Source organism: Thalia democratica, chromosome 2 (assembly GCF_965202585.1).
Source record: "Thalia democratica chromosome 2, ktThaDemo2.hap1.1, whole genome shotgun sequence".
Classification (NCBI taxonomy): Eukaryota; Metazoa; Chordata; class Thaliacea; order Salpida; family Salpidae; genus Thalia; species Thalia democratica.
The window spans coordinates 9543024-9560281 of NC_139166.1; the positions used below are offsets into that span (position 1 = coordinate 9543024).

Below are 17258 nucleotides of genomic sequence, written 5' to 3' on the forward strand. Positions count from 1 at the left end.
GGAAAAATTTATGATTGTTGATTTTCACTAAATATTTAAAAATCTATAAAAAATATATCTTCTCATTCATTTTTGGTCAATTAACATCAAGTTGACCTTATTTTGTAGAGTTTTATTTTAGCTTAGGTTGCTTTTTACAGATTTACAATATTTAAACAAATGTTAGATTTAGCCAGCATGGAAAAAATAAATAGTTCTTTATGTAAAGCACTAACTAAAAAAGCTTAAAAATAAAATACTTTACTAAAAATCTATAATCTCCTTCATTTTTTGAGATAAATACATGAAATTTTTAGAAAATGTTCCTTGCAATAAAAAAAATGATATAATTATATTTGAAAAATTAAATAATAATAATTCTACGACAAAGATAAATTTAGAAAAACTGTTTGAATGAAATAACAATGAGAAATTTTCAGAATAGTTGCTTAAAAACTGTAGGAGAAGATAGGTTTTACCTATTTACTTTGGCCCTTCTATAAAAAAACCTATTGAGCTCTCTGACTTTGTACCCTTATATCTCAAAAACTAACCTAAATTTTTTTAAACTGTTAAAAGCAACTGCTACCTAAGATAAAATATAAAAATAAAATCAAAATGTAAAAAAGTGCTTTACCTCCCTATGGCCTTAACTATTATGTAAAAGTTAAATATCTCCCTATAGCCCAGATGAAGTTAGTAAAATAAAAATATTTGGAACATTATTTTTTACTTTGTGTAAAGATCTTCGTCAAGTTTTAATTGAGTACAATAAACTTAATAAAACAAACTTAATAAATTTTAAATTTCATTATAATATACTAAAGTTTTTTTGTTTGAAAAATTCATAAATATTTTCAGGCAAAATATTATATTTTTATTCATAGTGTTGGTCTAATAGACTTTAACTTATCTGAATTATAGTTATAAAACTGTATGAAGTTTTTTTGTTTACATGCTTTAGCAACCAAAGTACTTGTTTTGTAGAGATAATTAAAGTGTTAAATGTTGTATGTTTCTTTAAATATTAATTTCATTGCTCTTCAAAGGTGTGCTAAAGTAGTGTTAATAGATGTTTTTTGTTATTCACCAGTTTGTTGATATGTGACAAAAGGACTTTGATCCTGACATAATGAGTTTACAAAAGCTAATTTTTGATGATTTAAACTAAATTAAGTTGTTAATCAATAACCCATTAAGAGAATACTAAAATAATTTCAACATTGAATATAGTAATATCAGTATTATTTATAAATGTTCTAGTGTGTACAGTACAGCTTTTTTCAGTATTCAATTTTACACAGCTTTAAAAGTTTTTAAGAACCACTGCACTCTATCATATGTTAGAGTTTTACAACTAAATTTGTTATTTATGCTAGTTAAATTTTAAAATCATTAAATAATATTGATTAATACACAGTATTTTAGCTTTATATTTAGTAGTCTAGTAGATTTTTGTCAATTAGATGTTTAAAATAATTTATTAAGCTAATTATTTTATTTTTATTTTAGAATCATTAGATAATTTTTAAGTCAAAACCATGCTCTCAAGACTGGCTACCAAATCAGGTATGTTTAATTATACTTGTAAAATAAATTAGATAAAACTTTTAAACAATTTACACATAAAATTCGAATGATTGTGCTATAAAAATTGCTATCTTTTCATTTATTCATAAAAAACTACTTAATCATAGAGGTTAATGAGATCATTAGTTACAATAAAAATTTTAAAATCAAAATTAATAATTTTCACCTTGGGTTTGAGTTGAGGACGTTGATTGTTATTTTTGAAATATGCAAAAGTTTAAATTTTTGACAGTAGCCATTATAATATATTAAATGGTAAAATAATCTAGGCAACGGTTTTAAAACTATATAGTAGTCCTCTTGGCTCAATTTAAAAAAATAATTGGCCCTATCTCTTTGATGTTAAAGTTTAATAACTTTATAATCAAATACCCTTTTAGCACTATTTCTAGATGTTACTCACTGATAGCCAAAATTGTCCTAAAGGAAATAATATTGTGAACATTTTAACACCCTAATCTAGACTCAAATGTAACATAGTATTTACCTTCTATATGACTGTAATAGAAAGTCGTGTTGTACAGAACTAAACATAATGTATGAAGTATTTTCCATGCAGCCTCTCTTGTGGTGTAATGATAATAAAACTAATCCAACATAACAATTTGCTTGGCATTATATATAAAATTCCAGGTGTTATAGAATAAAATAGGAATTATTTTTTGTTTCTTTTCTTAGACTTTTATAACTTATAATTGTTTTCTGTCATCTTAATTCAATTATAATACATAGTTGTTTAGATGTAACATATTATTATTTATAATAATTATTATATTTCAATATTTTCAGTTTTTATTAGTAATAATTTCTGAATTTATAAAAAAACTACATAACTGATAGACATTAAAGCTTTTAAGCTAGGGTTTCCCAAAGTGGGCCATTACAGATACTTGAGGGGCAAAAGGGGAGGGGGCATGAGCAGTAAAGGAGCCACAGGGAAGCCATGAGGTCATAATTTGAAACTTACGCTAGATATTCTGTAGTTGTTGATGAAAAGCAATAAAAAAAAGTCTCAGGTGTTTATTATGATAGTTTTTGAGTAGTCTTGTACAAGAGGGCCATAGTTTTTTTAATTTATTTAAAGGGGGCCTTTTGAAAAAAAAGTTTAGGAAACCCTGTTTTAAACAAACTATGCATATATATCTTTTATAAAACTTATTTTCATATAAGTTCCGCTATAAAATTTTATTTAAAAAAGATTATTATAAAATAAGAAGAATATCGCCAAACAAAGAAATCTTAATCTTAACAAATTTTCCTTTGCACAATAATACTTGTCAAGGTCGTTTCTCATAAGTAATTATTTTTAAATGAACAAAATATATTATTAGTTGAACTTTCATATTTAGATTTATATCTGTTTATGATTAAAAAAAAATATAATATATTAGGACAATTATCTAAAAATTTAAGTAAAGTTTTGTATCAAATACTTGTTTTCTATTTAAACTTATCTTCAAACTTATAGTTTAATTTTTTTAAACATAAAACAATTTTAGTGGTAACATAATAAAATAAGCATCATGCAAAATAGTCTTTACATAGTTTTTCTAAATGAATTTTGCAAGTTTCAGTTTGTGTTGAAAAAACATCATATTTCTTATTTATAAATGTATAAAAAAACATTATTACAAATTTCCATAAAAAGTTCTGCTAAAAATTAATGAAGTGATAAAATTGTATAGATCTCAAAAATAGCACACTAAAACAACAATCATATTTTGTTAAGAAGACAATTTTATTTAAAGGCATAGGGAGGTGAACCACCTTTTTCACATTTTAGTCTTATTTTACCAAGTTCTAACTAAGCTACAAATTGCTTTTTACATATTTTTAAAAATCAAAATAATTTTTGAGATATAGGAGGTCAAAATTGGAGGCAACAATAGGTTCCTTATTGGAGGTGCTAACTAAAACAGCAAATAACTAGAAATCACTATAAATCTATCTCCTCCTACGTTTTTTAAGATAAATACCTCAAACTTTTAGGAAGTGATCCTTGCAATATTTAAAGAATTTTGTTGGAAAAAAATTTAAAGAAATTAAAAATAAAAATTTTATGACAAAAAAAAAACAAAAAAAAAAACTGTATTTATCTCGTAGGAGAACATAGATTTTTAGTGAAACATTTTTTCGCGGTTTTAGTTAGCACCTCCCATAAGGAACCTATTGTTGCCTCCAGCTTTGGCCTGCTATATCTCAAAATTATTTCGATTTTTAAAAATCTGTAAAAAGAAATTTGTACCTTTGTAAAAACTTTATAAAAAAAGATAAAATTGTGAACAAAGTGATTTACCACCCCTATGCCCTTAAATTTCTACAAAAACATACTTATATCACATATAGACTACATAAACAAGTAACATTATGATTAAATATGCAAATATTTTTGATTAGAAACATGGAATGTGAATTTATTAACAATCATTCTAACTATGGAATATAACAAACTAGTTGCAAATATTTTTGATTGCAAACATAACATAATAATTATATAACAGATGCATTTTAATACAAACATGACATAAAAAGTTACAAATGTTTTTTTCATTAGAAATACAACATATAACTTGTACATTTTTTTTGTTAGAAATATATATTATAACTATACTGTATGATATATATTTTTTGATATTTAATGTTGTTGTATAAACAAATACTTTTAATAGAAATATAACATTTTAATTGTGAAAATAAATATTTCTAATTAAAAATATAACATAAATATACAAACTAAAACTTCATATTTATTTTAAAATATAACTTGTATTTTTATAATTGGAAACTGCTGCTAAAAATCTAGTTAGATGCTTTTCACAAATGGCACACTAATTAAATAAAATTATTTTTTATGTAAGCGTAACATACTAACCATATAAAAAATACTAACATTCAAGTTTAAGACAATAAATATTTATAAACGACTTTGCCAAAAACCTTTAGAGATGCTTTTCACAAGTGGCATAACATATATATATATAGTTAAACATTTTTAATAGAAATATTAAAAATTATTTGTATAACCAAACCCATAAACCATAGTCTTATCAATTTATAAATAAATATTTTTGTATTATTAATACTTAATATATAATTTATATTTTATAGAAATTTCTGCAAAAAACCTGGTTAGATTCTTCTCACGAGTGGCACACTAATTAAATAAAATTATTTTTTATGTAAGTGTAACATACTAACCATATAAAAAATACTAACATTCAAGTTTAAGACAACAAATATTTATAAACAACTTTGCCAAAAACCTCTAGAGATGCTTTTCACAAGTGGCATAACATATATATAGTTAAACATTTTTAATAGAAATATTACATATTATTGTACAAACAAACATTTTTTTATTAAACATATATCGTATCAATTTATAAATAGATATTTTTGTATTATTAATATTACATATAATTTAAAATTTACAGAAATTTCTGCCAAAAACCTGGTGAGATGCTTCTCCCAAGTGGCAGTTGCTGAAGACAAAAAAGTTCAGCTTCCACAGGAAATCACAGACAAACTCAACAAATACCCTGTTAGTTTTACTACTAAATGATAAAAAACAATTTTGTGATTAAAACCGAAAAAAATTAACAAATATATTTATAATTTTACTGTTAATTATTACATCTAAGTGTTAGTTTAAGTATAAATATTTATACAACTTATCTTTATTTAATCAAATTATTCAATTATATCATCCTTATTTAAATTACATAAGATTAATTTTTTATTTTAAGTTCTTATTTGTGTGTTTTTTTTTTGCTAGGTGTTTACTTATTATTACCACAAGTAGTAAATATCTCAAAAAACATTTATTTAATCAAATAGTAAACTTAGTTTATTTGCATTGTACCTTTTTCGAAAATAAGTAAATTATAAAGTATATTTAGCTTATGTCCAAACTACTTATAATGAAAATTATTTTACAACAAAAGTTCTGATTTATATATTCCAGTAATTCAAGTAAATTAAGTTTTAACACTTATTTAGGGTTTAGGTTAATTTACTTTTTACCTTATTCAGTTTATATATAATTCTGTATTAAATTATATAAGTTAACTAAATGTAATATTATCTAAAATGTATAAACTAAATACGAAATTTTTATTTTAATTATGTTATTAGAAAAAGAAGTTCAAGAAATTATGTTAGTCTTTAAATTTCAAAGTTTTAATATGACATGAGCCTTAACTTTTAAAGTTGTTAAATTTATTTTTACAGAACTTTCTTACACGTTTTTAAATTTCTGGAGACAAAGAGATATTGTGATTAAAAAATAATTTTTAGTTTTTATTATTATTCCTAGCAAATAATTTTTAATATTTATCAACTTACTCATATAGAAAACTTTATTAAACTATTTCAATTAGTGTTTCTAGTATTAATATATTTAAATCAGCTGTTTTTCAATTAAAAACTATTATAAACATTAAAACAATATCAACTTAAACTTTGTAGTTTAAAAAAAATAATACTTAAATTGGTAGGTTTTTATTAAAATAAGATAAAAGTTGTAGAACACTTTTCAAGATTTAGTTAAGAAAAAAATTATCAGTTTATTCTTTACCATGGATGAATATATTTGTATAAAAACCACAATCACAATGTATTTAAAATGAAATATTTTTTTGTTAAGATTATTTGTTATGTTTTTGATATATTGCAGTTTACTTAAATTATGATCGTAATGTAATAGACTTTGTATTTTAAGTTTTCAACGAAGTAAAGTTTTATAGTGTTTATTTTCTTGCAAAAACCTTTAATAAAATATATACAGAGGTGTTTAGTCACATTACCGTAATCTACGTTTTATATTTGAATTTAATTAGAAATATAACAGCGTAAACTAAAAAATATTTAATAGTCACTTGACTCTAAAAACACTATACTTAAAAACACTAAAATAAATAAAAAATTGTTGTAATAAATGGGAAGACTTAAATAGTTTTAAACTAATGCTATAGGCATTAAAAACCCTGGTAATTTTTATAGAGTTATAAATTAAAGAAAAAAAAAATTAAAACGGTGTAAGACATTATAAGCAATATTTATTAAAATTCTTATTTGACAAACATTTTAAAAGATAAACAACATCTGTGGTCTTTTTAACTGTGTTTTACTTATTTTTATCAAAAAAAATCAAAATTAAATTAATAAGCAAACTGTGCTAAATGCATTGATAACTAGTTTTAATATTAGCATGAGTTTTTTGTTATCAGATACTTTTGGTGGTTTTACCTCTTTTATTTAAAGCATTTTATAAACGTTTCCTTACACCATTGCCAACCTAAACAAGTTTAGTATAGCATCTAGTTAGACAACAGTGTTGCAAATGTTATTTTTAACTTGTTTTGGCATTTTTTCCTAGCTGCTGTTTAAAAATACTGAGCTTTTAATTATAGATTAAATAAAAATCATTTTGTTGAACCACTTCAATAAGTTCAAATTATATTTCTGGCAAGCGTTGTAAGCTTAATAAATTTTTCAAAAATTAATAATTAGAAAAATGATAAGTTGATTAAGAAATCACTTAACAGTTAAGGAAAACTCAGTGTTATAAAAAAAGCTATTAGTTAAACATAAGTATTATGTGATTATATTACACTTAAACTTTTCACATGTTTAAGTATGTTATGTTGAAATAAGTATGAGGTGTTGAAATTTGTTTTCATTTACTTAACTATTACTGGCCTGTATGGAGATTGAAGGTTACATGTATATAAATACAGAAATAACATTAATTGTAACCAAAAAGTAAATTTAAGTTTATTACTCTATATAGCCAAGTTAGAAGTAGTATAAAATAAACATAATTTTAATACACCCATATATATTCAATCCTGCACACCAACATGAAAATAGAATGTTACACAATAATTAAGCTTGAATTCAACATGTTTCATAATATAAAATTGAAAAAATGTATGTTCACTGTTAAAGGCCCGCATGGAAATAGATGGGTACAAAAAATATAAATTTAAATCTAACCACTTCACCATATTTAATGGGTATAATATGTAATGGGTTAAGCATATACAGTGCTTCCTCGCTAATCCGGCCAAGTTGGGCAAGATTTTTTTGAAAATACGGCCGGATTTGCCTTTGGCCGGATAAGAACAAAATATCGCTTTTTTACATATTATCTACCTTAGTTATATTATGAATGTATATAACGAAACGTACTATAAAATTTCTGTTAATTTAATTTATTTTACTTTATTCAAAGAAAAAAGAATTAAAACAGACAACACTAAACAAAACAAAATTTTATAAGTTCAAAATTAATGGAAAAAAACTACACTGTTAACACTTTAACGAAAGTTAAAGTTTTTAAAAGTTTTTAAAACTACACGATTTTGCCTCTCTCTACTTTTTTTGCCGTTTTAGCAGCTCCAATTAGTCCCAGCTCTTCCTTTTCGGCTTTAAACTTTTTTAACTTTTCTTCGCCTCTCAAAATTTCATTTAAAGTTGACTTACCAATGTTAAACTGGCTCATTATAACAGCTTTAGGCACATTATTGTTTGCCATATCGCAAACTTTTAACTTGTTTTCGTTTCTTTGCTGTCTTATCCATTTTTTAACCAGATATGTTGATTGTAGTATATTAAAGTGTAACTTGCTTAGCAAAGACAGAAAAATTGCAAATGAATAATAAACAAGTTTGTTACAACTGAGCGGGAAAAGTATGAAAAAAAACTTAAGATTATACAAATGATACTTTATTATGACGTAACAATATATTGCTTGCATACTTATAAAACGTAAATTGAATACTTTTTCGAAGTAAAATGAAATTAAACGCTAAAAACGCTAAAGTAAATATGTCGACTTTTCGACTAAAACCGGCCGGATTAGCGAGGAACCGGATTAGCGAGGACCGGATTAGCGAGGAAGCACTGTATATATTTTTTATCTGCGTAAGTGTTAAAACTAATAATAAAAACGCACTTTATATATATGTTTTGTTATACAGGCCCGCATGGAAATAGATGGATACACGATGCCTGGAGCCCCGTACGAGGGAATGGGACCTCTCCCACCTGTGCCAGATTACGAAGACGTCAAGAAGGACCTCAAGTTCTACTTCATCCCCAAATCGTGGTTCGACTTCTTCTATGAGAAGACCGGTGTCACTGGTACGTAAAAAAGTGTTTAGTTTATTAGTTGTATAAATAATAAGTTTAGAAATTTTACAAAAAAATTAAATTAAAACTTAAACTTGTTTTTGATTAAATTTTTTTAATTTCATCCCCAAGTCGTGGTTCGACTTCTTCTATGAGAAGACCGGTGTAACTGGTACGTAAAAAAGTGTTTAGTTTATTAGTTATAGAAATAATAAGTTTAGAAATTTTACAAAAAACTAAATTAAAACTTAAACTTGTTTTTGATTAAATTTTTTTAATTTCATCCCCAAGTCGTGGTTCGACTTCTTCTATGAGAAGACCGGTGTAACTGGTACGTAAAAAAGTGTTTAGTTTATTAGTTATAGAAATAATAAGTTTAGAAATTTTACAAAAAACTAAATTAAAACTTAAACTTGTTTTTGATTAAATTTTTTTAATTTCATCCCCAAGTCGTGGTTCGACTTCTTCTATGAGAAGACCGGTGTAACTGGTACGTAAAAAAGTGTTTAGTTTATTAGTTATAGAAATAATAAGTTTAGAAATTTTACAAAAAACCAAATTAAAACTTAAACTTAAAAAGTTTTTGATTAAATTTTTTTAATTTCATCCCCAAGTCGTGGTTCGACTTCTTCTATGAGAAAACCGGTGTAACTGGTGCGTTTGTAAAGTTTATTTTTCCATTTAAATATATAAAATTGGCTTGAAATGAATATATTTTTTAATTATTGAAATTTCCTTTTATTTTCTATAAGAAGTCAAAGTCATCGGTATGTAAACAAATATTTAGTTATAAGTTGAAAAACTATAGTATTTTTAGAATTATTGTTAAATATTATTTGATTTCTACCAAAACTTTGGGTTCAATATTTTCTATAAAAACATAGGTATGTTGAGAAATTGTCTAATTAAAACACTTTAATTGTTCATCATTATGCTGTATGCTTTGACCCCTCAACTATATTTTGTTTTATTTGCTTATTTATATCCAATTTAAAGACACTTTTGTTTAGCCAGTACACGTTAATAAAGTTAATAATTTTTTAAAGGTTACTTCTTAATAATTTTGTTTGTTCTTGGTACATTGCAAATCTTGATAACAAAATAAATTTGGAAATACAGTTATAATATCGATTGCTTGTTGGAACAACTATCTTATTAAGTAACTTTAAATAAAATTATTACTGACTAAAGTGTCTAGTTTGGAATAGTTTTGACTCTAATTTAATGCAGAAAACTATATGTTGGTGACTATTTAAGCTACTTACTCAAATAAAAACCTTAGAGTTCCATATTATCTGATTCTAACCGGTCTTTGGTAAGAGGTCTTTTGTATTTTAATATAAAAAAGTAATCTGATTGTAAGTAATTCATAATTGATTGACATATATATAAACATTTTTTCAATTCTAAATAGGTAATAATATTCTTAACTTGACATTAATACATTGTTAATTGAAAACTGCAATCAATTTATTGATAAATAATAATTTCTTATGTATTTCAATAAATATTTCTCTTTTGTTTAATATAGTAAGTTTGTTTAGTTGAGGAATTTCACAAACTACTGTTTTATAGTATTAAGAAAATATTTTTCAGAAGTTAAAGTACCTTTAAAGTTTTAAATTAGATACTGACATATTTTATATTTTTGTGTTGCATAACTAAGTCTTTGTTTTACACATTTGTGTACATTTAATTAGTTAGTTTTTAACTTTATAACCAACACCTCTTGAATACTCAAAAAAACCGCTTTATTTTTTTTCAAATTAATCAGGTAAATACAAGTTCAATATTATGTGCTTGACTCAACAACTACTTAACTATTAACCCAAATAAAGGCTGTTCAGAAATAAAAAATAAAACTAAGTTAAAAGCTTTGAAGTTTGAAAGGTCTGTCCTGGATAAAATATAAAGTATTTTTTTAAACTTCAAAGCAACCATGCTCTTTTAGTATAATACTTTTATATACATTTGTACTTCTCGTAGACACCTCTGCTTAGGCTGGACCAATATTTACAACACCTGCATCTAAGGTTGCTAAACCTGTATACATACCTTTTTATTATTGAACTTTTTATTTATTTTGTGTTCAAGATACGTATTCGCGCAAAAATACTTAAACCTACATATATTTGGTTTATATTTACATACTCAAAAAAAAAAAAAAATGTAACTCATTTACTCAAAGTAATTGTTAAATGTAAGCACATACAGATATATATATATTTTATATCCAAGTCTGTAGGTGTTTTACAAACGAGTCTTATGTAATGCAGTCCACATACTCTTACAAACTAAACATTTTGTATCAGGCCAATTCGCTGGTTAGGTTTTCACATTTCTGACATTAAAGGAGCACTGAAGTAAACAATTTAACCTAAACAAATTAACTAACACATATATAACTAATTTGATTCGCTGTAAATTCATATGTTTATATGTAAATAAATTTATTTCATATTTTATTTATCCCCCTATAAATGCAGATGTATGCTGAAGTTCTTCAGTAACTAATGCTTTTGCAATTAACTCAATGAACATTAAGGTAAACATTTTGAAATACATACGCTCAAACATATATACGACATATGTACAACTTATTCGAAAAACTAATGAACAAATTACCAATACATAAAAAATCTCTATCAGGTTATTCGAAAAACTGGTCAATATAAAAACTGATATATTTTTAATACTTTTCATACCAGGTCCACACAAGTTCGCTGGTTAAGTATTCACCTTCCTGGCACCAAAGGAATTCTAAATTTAAGTTATCTATGCATAACTTATCAGATTACTATGATAACTATTAACGGCTTTATCATTATCAATATTTGTCATAACTTTTTTCATGCATGCTTATTTTGAAACATTCCCTACTGTGGAGTTTTACATTTAATGATATTATAACACTTTACCACAGGTCCATACGTGTTCGCGGGTTCGGTGTTCACCTTCCTGGCATCGAAGGAGTTCTACATGTTCGGCCACAACTACGATCACCACAGCAGGCAGATATTCTGGATGTTCGTCACCTTCGGACTCTTGAACAGGAATTACGGTGAGCAGGCCAGGGACTTCTTCGAAGAATTCAGAACCGTTAGTTGTCGTTTGTTTGCTAATAAAAGTTATCTTATTTTTATTATTAGTTCTAATATTAGTTTGTTGAAAAAAAGTTGGAATTTTTGGTCTATAGTTGATATAAGAATAATAATTATTATTTTTAAAACTAGCTTCTTTAAAGAATTCAAAACTGTTGGTTGCTTTGTGTTTATAACAAATATAAATTATTTATACTGTTAATTGTTTTGATCTTCAGTAAAAAATAAGTCTATTATGGTATTGACTGTTGATAATAAACATTAAAAAAACATAATTTAGAGACTTCTAATAAATTAAAAATTAAACATTTTCTTCAATTTATGATGTGAAATTTTTGTTTATTAAGGAAATAAAAAAAAGAGTTAAAAAATCATTTCAAAAATCAACATTCTTTTAATAAATTTTAAATTACTAGTTTCAGTTATGTAAACTATCTTCAACTTCTTAAAAAGTTATTTAAAAAAAGTTTGTGTGTTTACACGACTTAAAGAAAGTAAGCTTTTTAATTAAACAAAAGACATTAACTTTTATTTCTGTTTTTGATGTACTTGTTCTTGTAAAAACTTGTTTATATTTTTACACAATATAAGCTAGATCTAGCATAAGCTATTAATTTTTTTTATAATTTCAATTTTTATAACACATTTTATTGTACCCTTTTTTGTAGAGTTAAATAGAAAGAAAACATCAATTTAATTTTATGATGTGGTCATATCAGAAACAGGTATGAAAAACTTTACAAGGATAAAAAGATTATATAGAATTAAACTTTCTATGTGAAATTATTAATTTTATACAATTAATTAATCTCACATAAATAATCACACATAAAATCCCAATTAAAATTTTTGTCAGTAACAATCTTTTGTCTCTACATTCGTAAATTAACAATTAATTACACTTCCGTATATGCTATGTTTTCCAAATTTTTTGAAATAAAGAAACACGTTTTTATTAAATATTACAAACCTTGCGTAATGATTAGCATATATCACTACTTATATTCGTAATAAATTGTTAAGGGATATTTTTACTCAACGCCAGGTGCTTTATTGTGACGTAACTATTTATTATGAAGCAACGTATCCCATGCTATAATGTAACACTTTACATTATGACGTAACAATTCTCATGTTATGACGTAACAAGTCATGTTTTTTGACATAACAGAGGAAGTTTATCGCTATGGACCAGATCAAAGATCTACTATTTCAATTTTTATAATAAGATTTATTGTGCCCATTGTTGTGTAGACTTAGTTATAAAGAAAACATCATTTTAGAGTTATATGATGTAGTCATATACGAAGAAGAATGAAAAAAATCTAAGTAGAATAAGAAGGTTACAAAAAGCTGTAGTGAATATCTGAACTTTCTATGTGAACTTTAATTTTTATTTAAATAATTAATAATCTCACAACAAACATTTTGTCAGTGACCATTACTTATTTATACAGCTGTAAATATCAATAAATTTAACTACTTCTTATATTTTCTAACTACTTTATCCAAAAAAAAACATATTTTTTGTCATCATAAAAAATCTTATGATGTAGCCTATATCACAAAGCTACTTTAGCTATTTATTATTTATGTCTTTACTTATAGTACTTTATTGTGCCGTAACTTATTATTATTATGACATAACAAATGCAAACATATTTTAGTTGAGTGTATATTGTGTTATAGCCTAAAATTTCACACTTTTGGATCAAATCGTATTATATAACGTAAAAAATCATGTTTTATGACTTAAAATTCCACAATGTTACAAAACAAATATGCTATTATGACGTAAAATTTCATATATTATGACATAACAGAGGAAGTTCATCGCTATGGACCAGATCAAAGAGGCCGAAGTCGAGGGATGCTACGAGGAACTTGAGGAAGTTAATTTGGCTAAATGGAGGGCAGGACTCTCGGAGTTCTATAATGAAGCTAAACAAGTAAATAATTATAAGTAAAATAAATAGTAAAAAAATATTGATTAATGAAGCTAAAGAGGTAGAATATAGTTATTAGTTATTTAAATTTGGCAAAATGTAGAGTCGGGCCCTCACAGTTCTTTAATGAGGATAAACAGCTGAAAATTATTGATAAATATGAATAATTTACTGAGTAAAAAAATTACTCATAAATGAAGCGAAAGAGGTAGAATATAATTATTTTATTAATAAGTGGTAAAATGGACTAAACAGTATAAATATTAAAAAAACTGCATATAAACTTTGGTATTTAAATTCTTGTTGATAAATCATTATTTATTTTGTTCTCCAGGCCAACTTGGCAGCCATGCTGGAAACCGCTTCCCTCCAACGCCAGCAGATGGTGGTGAACGCGGTGAAGAACAAACTGGACTACCACAAGGCGGTGCAGGGAGTCGACAAGGAGCTCGCGCAGAGCCACATGGTTGAGTGGGTGGAGAACCAGGTCATGCAAGCGATCACCCCTGATAGTGTTAGTTTATTTAAATAAAAATAATTAAATTGTTGAGTGGGTGGAGAACCAAGTCATGCAAGCGATCACTCCTGACAGTGTTAGTTTATTTAAATAAAAATAATTAAATTGTTGAGTGGGTGGAGAACCAAGTCATGCAAGCGATCACTCCTGACAGTGTTAGTTATTAAATAAAATAAAAAAATATTTAATTAAATTATGTGGTTGAATGGGTTGAGAACCAGGTCATGCAAGCGATCACCCCTGATAGTGTTAGTTTATTTAAATAAAAATAATTAAATTGTTGAGTGGGTTGAGAACCAAGTCATGCAGGCGATCACTCCTGACAGTGTTAGTTATTAAATAAATAAAATTATTATTTAATTATGTGGTTGAGTGGGTTGAGAACCAAGTCATGCAAGCGATCACCCCTGATAGTGTTAGTTTATTTAAATAAAAATAATTAAATTGTTGAGTGGGTTGAGAACCAAGTCATGCAGGCGATCACTCCTGACAGTGTTAGTTATTAAATAAAATAAAAAAATATTTAATTAAATTATGTGGTTGAATGGGTTGAGAACCAGGTCATGCAAGCGATCACCCCTGATAGTGTTAGTTATTAAATAAATAAAATTATTATTTAATTATGTGGTTGAGTGGGTTGAGAACCAAGTCATGCAAGCGATCACCCCTGATAGTGTTAGTTTATTTAAATAAAAATAATTAAATTGTTGAGTGGGTGGAGAACCAAGTCATGCAAGCGATCACTCCTGACAGTGTTAGTTATTAAATAAAATAAAAAAATATTTAATTAAATTATGTGGTTGAATGGGTTGAGAACCAGGTCATGCAAGCGATCACCCCTGATAGTGTTAGTTTATTTAAATAAAAATAATTAAATTGTTGAGTGGGTTGAGAACCAAGTCATGCAGGCGATCACTCCTGACAGTGTTAGTTATTAAATAAATAAAATTATTATTTAATTATGTGGTTGAGTGGGTTGAGAACCAAGTCATGCAAGCGATCACCCCTGATAGTGTTAGTTTATTTAAATAAAAATAATTAAATTGTTGAGTGGGTTGAGAACCAAGTCATGCAGGCGATCACTCCTGACAGTGTTAGTTATTAAATAAATAAAATTATTATTTAATTATGTGGTTGAGTGGGTTGAGAACCAAGTCATGCAAGCGATCACCCCTGATAGTGTTAGTTTATTTAAATAAAAATAATTAAATTGTTGAGTGGGTTGAGAACCAAGTCATGCAGGCGATCACTCCTGACAGTGTTAGTTATTAAATAAATAAAATTATTATTTAATTATGTGGTTGAGTGGGTTGAGAACCAAGTCATGCAAGCGATCACCCCTGATAGTGTTAGTTTATTTAAATAAAAATAATTAAATTGTTGAGTGGGTTGAGAACCAAGTCATGCAGGCGATCACTCCTGACAGTGTTAGTTATTAAATAAATAAAATTATTATTTAATTATGTGGTAGAATGGGTGGAGAACCAAGTTATGCAAGCGATCACTCCTGATAGTGTGCGTATTAATAAAACTAAAATTGAAATGTTTAGTTAAATGGGTTGAAACCAAATGGTATGAATAATATTATAAGTCATAAATAGTTTTTTTTTTAAACTTAGCTAAAAACTAAGAGTAGATATATAACATAAGGTAAAATGTATAAATTTATCAATATTTATATGTTTTTTGTCAACCTTTATTTTCTTATATTTTTAAAAAAAGCAAATTTCCAATATTTTTATTCTGAATTAATAAAAACTATTTTCAAAATACGTTAAATATTTACAACTTAATACTAATACTCTTGTATCTTTGCAATAACATTATTCGCAAGAGTTTGTAAGACTTTTTTTTATTGATATGTTATTTGTTTTCTTTGACAGTTATATCTAGTGAGAAAAATCTATAACTGTAAAATAAAAATTTTCTATTTATTATATGTTTAGTATAATAGCAGATATTTAAAGATGAACATTTTTTATGAAGACATTCTCAAGTTTATTTTCTAATTACAGGAAAAAAAAAGTTATTGTGGATGTTATGTTTAATTTTTTTGTGCAAAACCAACTAAAAACTTTAAAAATTTAAAATAAATTAATAAACTTGATCAAATAATTACAATATTTTTTTGGTGATAAAAATAAAAAATACTTTTAGTTGAAAAGTTAAACTTTTAATGATCCAAATTAAATTAACAATTTAGTTTAAATTATTCTTATAGCAACAACTTTGTGTGAATAGTTTCTGTTAACTATTACTTATAAATAAACTGTTTTTTGTTTATTTTCACAGCAAGATACATACTCTATAATATTCTGTTGTTTTAAAATTCTTTTAAAATCTTTTTTAGTATTAACCACTTGAAAAATTAAGGGTTACTTGAATTAAATTTAGTTTTTCTTTAATTTTAGAATTTTTTTTTTTAAATTTAAAACTAATTGGATTGTATTTTAATTGAAAGTTTATTAGTTTTTAACAATTTTTACATCAAAAGCAACATTTGATTGTTTTTTATATTTTTTTTATAATTTTTTTTTTTTAATAAATATTTTTTTACAGCAAGAAGCAACATTGGACTCTTGCATTGCGGAACTCCATGTTTTGGCTGAAAAACAATAAAAAATATTGTTGAAAAATATCTAGTATTTCTTTAATCACTTAATAAATTAATTGTGTTTCCTGTTATTGGTGTTGTATGTTTATAATTTAAATTTATTAAAATTCTCTTAAGATTTGATATAATTTTTTACAGAGTCTTACTTTAACTACAAATTTATTGTTTTGGGTTAAACAAAATAAAAGTTTTTAAGTAATAGTTAGTGTTGAAATATTGTAAACCATTTACTTATACATATTATAAATTATATGCTTTAACTTATAAATATAAACTAATATGATAGTATGTTTTAACGTAATGTAAAACATTAATTCTCATAAGTAGTTACAAGTTTTATTTTAAACTTTTTGATTTGTAACTATAAGTTTAAGAAA

The 17258-nt window shown here is 25.4% G+C and overlaps 1 protein-coding gene across 1 annotated transcript; it reads left to right on the forward strand.

Annotated features, from left to right (window-relative positions):
- Nucleotides 1-1489: 1489 nt before the first annotated feature.
- Nucleotides 1490-16952, forward strand: LOC145829175 (ATP synthase subunit b, mitochondrial-like). The gene is made up of 7 exons (XM_082936898.1): nucleotides 1490-1548; nucleotides 5004-5110; nucleotides 8553-8715; nucleotides 11627-11802; nucleotides 13628-13753; nucleotides 14085-14264; nucleotides 16827-16952. Exons 1-7 carry the CDS (start codon nucleotides 1521-1523, stop codon nucleotides 16884-16886), a joined length of 840 nt encoding a protein of 279 aa, XP_082793024.1. The 5' UTR covers nucleotides 1490-1520; the 3' UTR covers nucleotides 16887-16952.
- Nucleotides 16953-17258: the final 306 nt, after the last annotated feature.